This window comes from Mugil cephalus, chromosome 21 (assembly GCF_022458985.1).
Source record: "Mugil cephalus isolate CIBA_MC_2020 chromosome 21, CIBA_Mcephalus_1.1, whole genome shotgun sequence".
NCBI lineage: Eukaryota > Metazoa > Chordata > Actinopteri > Mugiliformes > Mugilidae > Mugil > Mugil cephalus.
The window spans coordinates 7,911,230-7,923,900 of record NC_061790.1 but is presented as its reverse complement, the minus strand read 5'-3'; the positions used below and the strand labels follow the sequence as shown (position 1 = coordinate 7,923,900).

Here is a 12,671-nt window from a genome sequence, read left to right as displayed (position 1 = left end):
TCAGAGAGAGACACATCTCAGAAAATGAGACGCGCCGAGACATTTTGAAGAGAATGGTGGAGAAGCCCCGCTGTGGAGCTTTCTCTTATCCCTTCTGGCTACGAGCCTATTCCCAGCTTAACCAGCCTACTGCAGATCCTGTCACTCCAACACGCCCACCAGAGGACACTCAACAGTGGGCATGTTAATACACATATCCCCCGAGCAATGTCCCATCGAAAAATGGATTGATTCTTCAACTATTACATCATTTCAGTTTGCAGTAGCCCGTCTTTGCTCGGGCTGTCAGCTCGATGAAGAGAAACACAGGTTTGTAATTAGCAGCTGCAGAGTTAAAGTATATGGCCGTGCTGGGCTGTCAGACGTTAGCATGAGTAAAACGAGGTAAATCATTGTGATTTAGGTAATATTTACTGACACTCCAAATCAATAAAATACTAGGTTTCTATTCTTGCTCCTTGTGTCCCTGCATAATGTAAGGAAAATGTGATTAAATTTGTATATTTGCTCTTCTGTGCCTGGCAGGGGTGTTCTGGTGTGCAGATTAAAGGGAGACTACTGTGTGGAATACCGGTGGGTGCAGGAGGTGATATATTCTATATTTCTAGCAGCCGAAAGGATAAATCCTCCAAAAGAAACGGGCATTTCCAGGTCCTATGCGTGCAAGACAAAACTTGACAAAAAAAAAAAGAAATCTTACTTGGATCCTCTGCAAAGCCGTGGAGGCCTCTGAGACGGTCTGGGGCACATCGAAGCATTTGGCAGTGCTGATTTTGGCGTTGACCAACCACTGCTGGAAGTCTCTCAAGGCTGCGCGGAACCTCTGCTCCAACAGGCGCTCCTTGTTTTGACACTCCCTGGACGCACGCAGACTGAGACTGTGGGAATAAAGAAAAGGGCTGAATTTACATGTTGTTCACAGGTTGAACTCTCACTGGAGAAACGAACAAAGACAGAAGCTACAACGAGAAGAAGCGTGTGCTGCCTGCTGCTCACGTGTTCATCAAAACAAAGGAACCGCATGTTCAGATACTGTCCGTACTGTCCTCAGGACGGGAGATGAGCAGGAATGAGAAACGGGCAGGTGGAGAAATGGCAAAGTGGGTGAAGTGGAAGGAATGAGCGCTGGGGCAAAGAGGGAGAGTGGGGGGATGGTGGTGAGGGGTTCAAGCGTGGGCGGGGGGTTGAGAGGCAACATATGACTGGGGCAAGAGTTCACAGGGGTGACAAGATGGAGGGAACGAGGCGTGACAGCTCGATGCTGCAGGAAAAAGAGGGTGAGATGGAAGACAGTAAAGGCTGTGACAACAGATTTAAGGGAGACTCTGACGCTTGGATTGTATTGTTTTATAGGGAACTTTTTTCTTTTTTACTGTTTTTCATGTACCTTTCACCATTTATAGCTGCAACTGAATGGATAAAGTACAGTGATGAAATACAAAATACACTGTACAACACATGAAATAAAAACACAGAAAATGAATCCCAAGAAGCGTAATATGTCATATTTGAGCTAAAGCACTAAAACAGGAAGACATAATGTAATGTTTGAAAAAAACTCAAATACTACTATTTTTTTAAAAAAAGTCTCACTTTCCAGCTTTATTTGCCAAGTACAGTAGAACCCATCCATTTGCATGCACAGACAGTACTGAACGCATTTGGAGCCATATAAGTTTTAAGCTTATGGTGACATGAACCAGTGATCATACAGCCCTAAGTCCACAGCTTTTGAGGGGCGGGGCTTAACTGGATGCAAAACATCTCAAACACTATCGCTTGTAAATGGCGGTTAGCATATTTCAATGGACTGTTTTGGCACGAATCGACGAGGAAAACACATATTTTAGAGAATATACTAATGCACTCACTCCGTGAGTGTTATTTTAAAAAGTGACTGACTCTATCTGGGACTAAATTCACCGACCCCTACACTCTCATTCACTGGATGGACGAACTGACCTAAAAAGGACACACAGGGGATGAAGTCTGGTCTGTCTTTATCAAGTGAAGATTCTCCAACAAAGATTTTACAAGAAGTAAGTGGAAACACTGTGGAGGTAACGTAGTAAATGCAACTTCTTCTTGGACACCCCAGAAACACGCAACTAATGTTGTGTTAGCTCGCGGTTAGCATTAGCGTTAAAGTGTAACAAGAACCCCCTGAATAACTTAATGTAATTTCAGTCACGAATTATTCTAACCGATAATGTTATTCAGGCTGAAACTAATGATGCATTACATATTAATCTTACTGATAGGAAGTGTGCGTGTTGTTGATTGTCTCACTCTAATCCTTTCTTTTAATCGCCGAACCAAAGTTGTCTACAACTGGCAATGGCTGGTATGTGATAAAACTTCAAGTTAGTGTTTCAGATTTTTCACTATTGGCAGCCAAAAATATATTTTCATGGTTGAAAGTGACAGTGTTTTGCCTCCAGGTAACATCAGAGTGACATAGGCCATGAAGGGGGTAAAGGAAAGTCAATAGGAGGTCAAACAATTGTCTGCTCATCATTTGGAACTCAAGTCTACTGCATTAATGTAAAATTGTCCACACTACTATCCATCGCTTTGACTTCTAAACCACTTCTATCTACTCACTTTCTACTCCTGGCACTCAAACTGAATTTAGCGATGAATGCACCATATTGACTTTCTCTTTTGTGCTGATTTTACACGACATAATCAGCACAATTGCTTTCTTTCAATTCCACGTGTAAGAAAAAGCTCGGAACGCCAAAACAAACCTCGAGTGCAAAAGTAAATCCAAGCCAATCTGAATTGAATTCACAATGGAAATGAAGACGGTGTGGGACAACAAAAGAAAAAAAAATCTGCACGTTTTACACATAGTGGGCAGTGGGTGAAGGTTAAAGGAGGGAGGGGGAGAAGTGATGGAAAGGATGACAGCAAAGAAACAAGGTGCACAGCAAGAGTTACAGTCCAAAGGGAGGCAAGAAAAAAAAAACAAGGTAAAAAACACACACATACACACACATCCTTGACTTTTAATGATTCGATGAGGGCATGAAAGGCTAACACAATGGGGAAAGCATGGTTGTAGAAGAAGCACTTTTTTATGCTGTGACAGACAAAATCTGGCATGTGCTATGAAGAGGAGGAGGAGGAAGGGGGGGAGTTATTGCATCTTCGTCTCCTGTCTCCTCTGCTCTGACTGTTATTTTCACTCTTCTTTCTGCAACGCTTAATGCAGGACAGGTGCAAAGGAGTACACAGGCCAAGTGTATTACGGCCCAAAAAGCCAAGTAAGGGAAGGAGCTGCTATTACCAAACAGCAGCCGAAGCATTTCAAACAAGTTGAGCTCACTCAGATCGCGTGCCAATAAACGTTACTGTCACTGCGCAACACAGCTAATATTAGATCCAAGGAAAGTAAGGAGTTAATGATGAATATGTTAAGGGTTTTGTGCATGCAAGCTCTTTTGCATGCACTGTTGTTCCTTGGAAAAGGCATTGCATGGTGTGTTCACAAACAAGTGCTCTGTGAACATATGTGCATTCAAAGCAAGCAATTAGAGCTCAATAAACAAACTGAAGCATGCAATTTATCACGGGGGGGGGGGGACCTTCTGAACGTATCTCATTTCCCTAAAAATCCCACTCAACGTCGCATAAAATTAAACCAGAGAGAAGGACACAAGCGCAGGAGGTGAAGCGGAGGTGAAGGAAGGCGGTTAAATGTCGCTTAGCAACTGGTGGTTCTGCTGCTCTCTGTCACCTTTCACCTTCGCCTGGCTGCCACGCATGTCACACCTCTGTGCTTCCAGGTGGCCACACACACACACTAAAAACACACAGTCCTCTAAGACGAATGTGGCTGAGCACTAACGTGCGAGCTGAGGTTGGGGAAACGCTTTCGATATGCTGCTGCTGTGCTCTGGACTTAGTATTTTAATGACTGTTACGTCGCATTTGGTGTCATATACTCATTTCCTGCAGGGTTGAACAGTATACGAAATTCTTTATGATGGAAATATTACAGATATTTTCCACTATTAATGTACTCGGCTCTGATGGCATGGCAGCTGGTACGCAAAATCACTACAGAACAAAATCTTAATGACTGTTGCTTGAGTTTAGATTAGGAGGCACAGCATCGACAAACAGCATGATGTAAAAAACAGACGTGCAGTAAAAAAAGAAAAGTAATGGAGGTGAATGTTTGTGAATTCAGTGTCGGTGTTATGATTACTTCAGAGAATATCCTCAATGCGGCAAACTATTCTGGCCGAAACGCGGGTGCAAAAAAGTCTGAATTATTAATTTGCAGAATGGTCAGACTGTACCATATCATAACATACCATATCATACCGTATCGTATTGTACCGTATCGTATCGTATCGTTTCGTATCGTTTCGTATCGTTTCGTATCGTATCGTATCGTATCGTATCGTATCAGATATCATACTATACCACTGAGTCCATATGAATTGACGTTGTATTATAGTTTCGCCTGCTAATTAATAAGTCTGTGATTCAATTTACATCCACATAAAACACACACGTATTCCTTCCACCACTCACTCTTTACTAAAGCAGGAAGATTCCTCTCACCTGTTGTGCTGTTTGATGAGCGCAGTGACCCGGTCTGATTGTGAGCCCAGGTCTCTGGAGTATCGCACCAGGTCATTCAGCTGGCTTTTCAACTTCTCTGCCATCGGCTCAGCGCTCTGCAATCCCTCCAGTATCTCCTACGACGAAACATCAACAGTCAAACCGTCACCAGCCGGCTCAGTGCGCATGTGTGTGTGTGTTTGTTTGTCAAAGACAGAGACAAGCAACTAACAGATCTGCATGACACCATCCAATAAGTGCTCTCGCATTCCTATTCACACCCTGCCTCGGTCCTTTTCGCTCTTCTCACACACACACACACGCTCGGACACATACTCACAGTGCTGCCTGTACAATAGCATTTCTGTTCTCCCAGGAGCGTGGCAGGAAGGAGCCGTGGATAACGTTCTCCTAACGTTCGCCTCACATTCTGCGCTCACACACACTCATGAAATCCTGTCCCATGAAATATGTACAAGCTCTCCCTCTCTCTCTTTCTGACGTACGGTGAGTAAACGACCCTCCCTCCCTCCCTTCTCCTGGACTCGTTGCTCTCTTCTCCTCTTCTCCTCCACTCCCTCCCTACCTCCCTCCTATCGTTCCACGACTTTCTCTTCTCTCCGTGCCTCTCTCCTCCCACTCCCCACTTCCACTTATTCCCGCTCACACATTTTTCCTCCCTCCTCTCACACTCTCTCACGCTCCCTCCCGGTGGAATTCAGCTGTCAGCCCTCACAGATGCAGAATTGGTTCAAACGCACACAAACAAGCACGTAACGAAAACAAGGCTGGACGCAGGAAACAGGCTCCAGGAGGAGGAGGAGGAGGAGGAGGAGGAGAGAGTGAAGCGGAGGAGGGGGGCGAAAAAAAAACTCCTCCTCTGTTCTTTGACAGCCCCAAATTGAAGAAAACCGGAGAAAGGCATGGCTCAAGAAGCCTGGGGAGGAGTGTGAGGTTGTACAGGCGGGCAGAGAAATTGTCACACTGTAAACATCCTGTGGAGGTTAGAAACGAGCAGCAGGGGAGGTGAGGAGCAGGAGCATCTAAGAAATAACCCCGGCAGCCAAGGAAGACATCACTGCACACTTCAGTTCAGGAAGAAAACAATAAGTGAATGTTTGGAACGGGGAGATAGTGGAAAATAATGGCCAAAAAAAAAACAAAAAAAAAAACAAAAGAAGGAGGGGTAGAGGAGACAGCAGGGGAAGACTGATGGGATTTAGGCTGTCACTCCTTGGTCATTCCAGAAAAGCTGATTAACAAACTAATCTGTTTTTAGCATTTACAAATAGAATGGATAATTACTGATGGAGAAAGCAAAGCCGAATGCAGAGGATGTATGTCTGCACAGTGTGTGTGTGTTAATCACATTCTCTGACTGCATAGTAGCAGCTGTGAGCTTTTACACATTTTTTGTTTTTTTAATAAACTATTGTGAGAAGCGGAACAATGAATAATTTAAACATTACGTTGTCATTATGTTCACTTAAATTTTACGCTACCTTAGCCAGCTGCCATCCCTCCACTGCTTCTTCGCCGTTGCTCCGCCCTTCAGCCTTAATCAGCTCCTGGCTCCAGCCCCTCAGCAGCCCGTCGAAGTCTTTCAACTCGTCCTCCAGCATGGCGGTCAGGCGGTCGTATTCCTCTTCCGAAGCCGCGGCAGCAGCCAGGGCCCCTTCCAGGCCGTCTCTGGCCCTCAGAGCGGCCCCCTCCCACTGCTCCAGAGCGTGGGACAGCGCCCCCAGCTGGCGGTCCATGGCCTCGCAGCCTCCCGCCGCCGTGTGCTCCGCCGTGCACGCCGCGCTGCGGCGCACGCGGCTGAGGCGATCACGGCCCTCCAGGAGTCGGCACTCCACGCGCTCCTGAAGAGATAGCAACGATAGACGAGTGAGGCAAAGTTGCTACGGAAACTGTGGCTACGGAAACGGCAATCTCCGGATGTGCACCTGATTCTATTTAAAGCTGCCTATATAGTCTTATCCTTCTCGCTGTACGTCTCCAGCTCCACTGCTATTCGTTGAATTCTTTCTGAGCTCCAGTAGTTCTGATGTCTCGCGCTTTCATTACTCATCACAGTATTCTCTCCTTCTATTGTTGATTTCATTCTCCTCGCGATCCTTCTCAAAGCCGTCCGTCATTCTCTATGAGAAGGTTACACTTGGTGGGCAGATGGTGTGAAGACACTTGAGTGCAATGCGATAGCGGCGGAAGATTAAAAAGGGAGGAAATGTATCCGATGCAGACTGATATAAACATTAACCTCGAAACTGAATAAAAATGAAAACTAGCTTGTGTATAAAAGAAATTGCACTTCCTCTGCTACTGTACGGCTTCACACCATGGCTGTGCAAACACACATTTACAATGTGATAATTAGGGCCCTTGTGTAAAATTTAAATGCAAATCAATTTCTCCACACGTTTATTTTTTTATTTTTTTGGCCGCTGTAATGGCAGAATTATTGAGCAGAGAAAAGCATAGCCATTAATTCCAGTGCTCTTTTACAGTTTAAATACGATAATGATCCAGATATTTGCCTCCGATATGGGAAGACACTGAGAACCAATTTCAATTCCCCCTGCATAATTTGCTCCTCTTCACAGTGAGAACCTATTAAGATTAGACAGGTTCAGATCAATTGGAAATCTGTTATCAGAGCAAAAAATAAAGGATAAACCTTGAAACTGGACCTACGTGTACACCCGAAGCATGGTCTGCTACTTAAAGTTAGAGTGCTCCTATTATAAAAGTTATAATATCATAAAAAATGTCTGCAAAAGGTTTCTGTTTGGATGTGACACTCTTTCTTACCCTCACTTCTGACAGTTTCTTCTTGATGGACGAGGAGTCTCTGGAGGTCTCAGACCAATGCTGTAGCTCCTCCCCTGCAGTCATCAGCCAGTCAGTGAGCTCTCTAACAGCCTCCAGGTAATCCTGATGCTCCAACACCACTGCCTGTGCCAGTCGTACTCTCTCCTACACAATGGAAACAAACAAGTAATAATTTTCATATGCAACTTTTCAGTGTTCAGCGTCTGTTTCTATTTATATATTCTTCGTACCTCCACCAAAGCTGTGAGCTCATCAAACTGCACTTGCAGCTGGGTGCGAGCGCCGTGGTTAAAGCTGGCATCGCCAGTTTTCTTGAACAGCTCTCTGGCTTTTTCCTCCAGGCTGGACAGTGCCATCTGGTGGTCCTCTAGGTCCGTCAGCAGGGCTCTAAGTCTCTCCAGCTGAGAGGCCTTTTCCCTGGGTCCAGGCTGAGGCACGAGAGGGGCGCACACCTCCCGCTCCACGGCCTCCATCCAGCAACGCAGCTGTGCAGCGCTCTCCAGGTATCCTCCCCACTGAGATACAGTCCACTCTAACCGGCTGCAGGCATGTACGTACAATTTAAATAATTCCTAGCAGGCGATCACATCATTTTAAAATCAAACAATCTTGGCGTATTTTTCCACATCCAAAGACAGAGGTAAGGAATGTGTTGGTAAAACTCAGTAATACTGGCTTGGTGCCTTTATCCCCTTTTATCGAGAGGCTCAAACAGACAGAGATCATTTTCATTGCCATCTGTTACCCCTGCATGTACAAATACCGCCAATATCCACACACACTCGCACGCGCGCCGTGCACCTCCACTTCACCTGCTGCCCCTCGCCTCCTGTTATCCCCATCCAGTTAAAACACAAACACACCCCATGTGTGACCCACTGTTTGCCATCCACCATTTAGTCCCTAATGAGATCAATTTTTCTAGGAGGGGCCATAATTGCTCAATTAAACACACAAGCCATGTTGCCATGCACACACACACACGCATGCACTCACACAGACACGAGAGAGCGCACACTACGTCACATCAATCAGGGTTAGGAAACGAGACAAATATTTCTGTATTTAGCCTAATGGTAATTAATAGCATTGACATATCCATCTATCATGACGGAAATAACCTTTTCCCACGAGGACGGATTTTTTGGCACACAGATAAATTGCCTCCAAAATATCCTCGGGCAAATGTTTTAATGGCACATGGAAAAAATACTAATGGCTGGAAGAATTTTGTTTACAGTTGGCACAGTTACAGTGTATGCCATGACAGAACAATTAATTTCAAAAGCAGGAACCCCTTCTTTTGAAATGAACTGCACCCTGTGGAGACTAGTCTGAATATATGGGGGAAAGAGACATGTCCAGAGTATATCCCATGCAATAGTTCAAGGTGAACAACAGTACCTGTGGCAGCTCATGGCAGTCACAAGCAGCGTAGCCCACGCATCCTCCACTTCCTGTAACTGAGAGCGGACCACTTCCTGTCCGGCGGCTCCGTAGCTGCGCAGGGCCAGCTCGGCCTTACCCATTGTCATGTTCAGTTTGACCTCCCCCTCTCCCTTCAAAAGCAGGATGTCCTGTGCAGACAGAGCAAAGCCTCAGTGAACGTGATTCAAACATCAGAATTTAGGATGAAAAACTTTATTGAGCCAACAGCCCCCTCTTGTGTTCGCAGTAATAACTGTGCATCGTAAAATAAATATATACATTACACATTCTGTAAAATGATAAAGAACAATCTAATATAGATATAGATTCAAGCCGTTTGACATTTACGATATTTACATAAATTACAGTTAAAAACTGTCTTCTAACCAAACCTGTCTCTCACCTGCACGGTCTCCAGCCTCTGCTCTAACTGCTCTTTGGTGCCCATCGTGCTGTCTACTGTACCCAGCCTCTCTTGGATCTCCTCCAGCCAGGCCCAAACTCCCTGGAGGGTGTCTCCGAAGGCCTGGCTCTCCTGGCAGCCTCGCAGCCTCTCTCTGGCTGCCTTCAGCAGGGCCTGGTGCTCCATCTGGAGCTGGCCTGTCACTCTGACCTCTCCTCCTGAACCTCGGCCTGCTTCAGAGAGAGCCTGGGCCTCCAGACTGAGATGCTCAACAGACTCCCTTAGAAGAGAAAATATGATTGTACCGGGTATTTAACAGTAAATGCTACGGCATACTGTATATAACACGTGGTCTTTTGCACACCTTCTTGCTATAAGCTCCTTGTGGATGTTTTCCATCTTCTCCAGTTCTTCTGTAACGTCTGGGGCTCCTTGCTGGCTTTCTGCCCCAAGAACAGGCTCACTCTTCAGGCTGAGATCCATCTGCTTGAGCCAGTCTCTTATAGCCTCCACACAGGCACCAAAACTACGGGAAGAGAAATGAGATTAGAATAGATATGAGGCATATTTCCGTTTGATCAATCTTTGTAAAAAATACAGGACGGTGAACGTGATGATTCCTTACTTTTTTAGGAGCCCAATGCTCTCCTCTAAGTCTTGTTGGCTCTGAGAGCAGCTCTCCAGGTAGTTTCTCCAATCTCTCTGACAGGAAGAGAGATTCTCTTGGACCTGGGCTGCTCCAGCTTTTGGCAGGTGGAGCTGAAGCCTCTGGGCCTCCGCACAAATCTGAGAAAGGCTCTCCTCACCCTCCGATGTCCGCTCCACTGACACCTGTGGATAGAGGAAGAGGAACGTGTTGCTTGTTTGAGCAGATGTCAAATCTGTCCAAAGTCCAAGCTTAATCAACTTGAGTCTGTGAGCATTAGTTGTTTCAATCGAACCCTTTCAACTCATAGCGAAATGTTCTCGAAATACAAGCTGTGACTCAGTTCGGTCTAATGTAGTCTCATAGAAGTAAATTACATTGAAGGTATAGATTCGCAGTGACTAGTAAATTCAATATAAATTGATTCTGATCTAACAAAGTTAAGTAGCACAAGTATTTAATTAAGCATCAACAGCTGAAAAGCTCTTAACATCTGTGACATGAGGAATACATAATAGAAATATGAGATATACGAGTACCTTCAGTCTTTGTAACTTGGCTGAAAGGACGGCAACATCTCCTGATTGATTACAGCATTCTTTCAACTCCAACTTCTGATCTGCGAGCCAGGACTGGAACTCCTCTATGAGCTCTGCTTGGAGGAACACAAACGGACAGATAAGCTAAAAAGCAGAGGAGTGACACAGTAACAAGTCGACTGATAAATATAGACATAAATGATTCAGACGCGAGGCAACCTGGAGGAGAGGAGCGGGTGTCGAGACAGATGGGGAGTGTGGGCGTGTCCAAGCTATGCAGTGCGAGGTTGCCTTGACAACAAGCCCAAAATGTTTCCCTCGAGAGCAGATGTGACGAGAGCCACATTAGTCTCCGAGGCACAGGTGTGCGTCGGAGCAACGAGAGTGCACCGGTGCACCTGACAGTGTGTGTCAACGCAGTGAGAGTAGTTGTGGGCGGACTGATTGTGCTCGGGGGACAAACGGAGGATAATCAACGCACTAACATGGACAAATGACACGGCTTCGTGTAATAGTTCACAGTGTGACTGGGTGATTATGAGATTTTAAGTGTTGTAAAAATTCCAATTTCTCCTCGTTGGGGGGAAAAGTTAAGCCCTGAAACAGAACATCGAAAACAGAAGAGATCCGACATTTTTAATCTAACCGTTGAAGTGGAGCTGTAGACCATCTTGAAGGCTGCCCCTTGTCTTGGCGCAGCGATGGGCTACAGCCTCTGTTCGCTTGGCAATTGAAGTCAGATCAGAGGAGAGGCGTGACAGCTCCTGAGAGGGATGTGACCGGCACAGGGCAGTCAAGGCATCTCGAGCCGAGTCCATGTCGGCCCTCTGCTGCTGCACGACACTCTGCAGGTCCTGCAAACGGTGCACGGTGAGAAATAAAAAGCAAAGATTGTTAAAAGGCTTGGCTCAATGTCTGTATCTGTTGTACAGAGTCTATCTGGCAGGAGCATGTTAAGAGTTTCAAAGGATGCTGTACTGTTGTTCATGTTCGCCTGATTGAATGAAGTTTGGTGATAATAGATTGTCCATAACAACACTGATAATATGTACCTCAAAATAGTTACGCAACTATCCAATATCTAACTAACTACAACATGTTTTTGGAGTTTGCATTACAGTACAGTGCCATACCTTAACTGTACCAATGTCTTCAGGGGAAGTAGCGTCAGTGAGGTCCGATAAGGAACCCTCCACCGCCTCCAACCGCTCGGCCATCTGGGACATGAGGTCCTCCAGCCGCTGCTTCTGGAAGCTGAAGTAGGTCAGAGTGTGTTTGGCCTGATTGTACACCTCCTGCGCGTGGGACATTTTCTTCCTCAGATCTGACTCCAGGACCTGGATTCAATAGATTCAGTTAGCAACAATTCACAAAAAAAGGATCAAAATCAGTTCTTGTACTTGTACCAGCAAATTTATTAAAAAGCTTACAACTTTCAATAGATGAGGATGATGCTGTAATATTTGCAACATTTAATAGAGTAATAGCAAATGAGGAAACATTAGCATATTCATATTGTACCATAATCAACAGCAAACACTAAAGATTCAAGACTTGCATTGTTTGGTTTTCTACCTTTATCAGTTATAAATAATTATAACCATAATGCAGTTATTTAGACACCACCTGCATTCACTCAGGTTCCTCCGTGTACATTCACCTGCATTTGTAACGGGGTTTCCTGCAGTTTGGCTCGCTCCTTCAGCTCTGACACTCTCTCCTGCAGGACATCCAGCCTCTGCTCCCTCTTTTCGACCTCCGCCTGCAAGGACAGTTAAATCACGCCCACTATTAACTCACTGCCCATTACACCACGCCATCGTCATCCGTGCACTTTCTTTCGTGCTTTGACCTGGAAGGTGGCGAGATGGGCCTCTGCCTCCTCCTTGTCGCTGAGGGTGGAGACGGTGTCAGTGAGGTCAGCGATGGACGTGGCCGTCCACTGGTTGACGTCCTGCTCCGTTGCTTTCAGGTCATCCCAAAGCGCCACACAGTAGCCGAGTCTCTCCGCGTTGGTCTGTATTTTCTCTGAAATCTGGAAGAACAGAAGGCGGCACGCTCTCTGTTATTACAGGAAAGAATACATCTCAATCAACAGGAGAGGAAGGGTCCCCCCCCCCTCCTTTGTGTTCGTCTTTCTCGCAGTCCCTCTGTAACAAGGGTGGGCTTTACAGGGAGACGGTGGAAAATCTTGGCATAATTAGTTTGACAGATGTGGGAGTGAGAAGTGAGAGGAAGGTAACCT

At 45.7% G+C, this 12,671-nt stretch overlaps 1 protein-coding gene across 1 annotated transcript in view; it reads right to left on the bottom strand.

Annotated features, from left to right (window-relative positions):
* The window catches only part of syne1a (spectrin repeat containing, nuclear envelope 1a), a 110,948-nt gene that overhangs the window by 66,474 nt on the left and 31,803 nt on the right, over positions 1 to 12,671 (bottom strand). Inside the window, exons 43-56 of the mRNA XM_047573600.1 lie at positions 12,279 to 12,461; positions 12,087 to 12,188; positions 11,560 to 11,763; positions 11,073 to 11,280; positions 10,427 to 10,539; positions 9,867 to 10,072; positions 9,606 to 9,767; positions 9,242 to 9,521; positions 8,815 to 8,987; positions 7,641 to 7,950; positions 7,390 to 7,554; positions 6,081 to 6,440; positions 4,579 to 4,715; positions 701 to 878 (exon numbers count right to left, since the gene is read on the bottom strand). Of these exons, the coding sequence (XP_047429556.1) occupies positions 701 to 878; positions 4,579 to 4,715; positions 6,081 to 6,440; positions 7,390 to 7,554; positions 7,641 to 7,950; positions 8,815 to 8,987; positions 9,242 to 9,521; positions 9,606 to 9,767; positions 9,867 to 10,072; positions 10,427 to 10,539; positions 11,073 to 11,280; positions 11,560 to 11,763; positions 12,087 to 12,188; positions 12,279 to 12,461 (2,781 nt within the window). The remainder of the gene's footprint in view (positions 1 to 700; positions 879 to 4,578; positions 4,716 to 6,080; positions 6,441 to 7,389; positions 7,555 to 7,640; positions 7,951 to 8,814; positions 8,988 to 9,241; positions 9,522 to 9,605; positions 9,768 to 9,866; positions 10,073 to 10,426; positions 10,540 to 11,072; positions 11,281 to 11,559; positions 11,764 to 12,086; positions 12,189 to 12,278; positions 12,462 to 12,671) is intronic.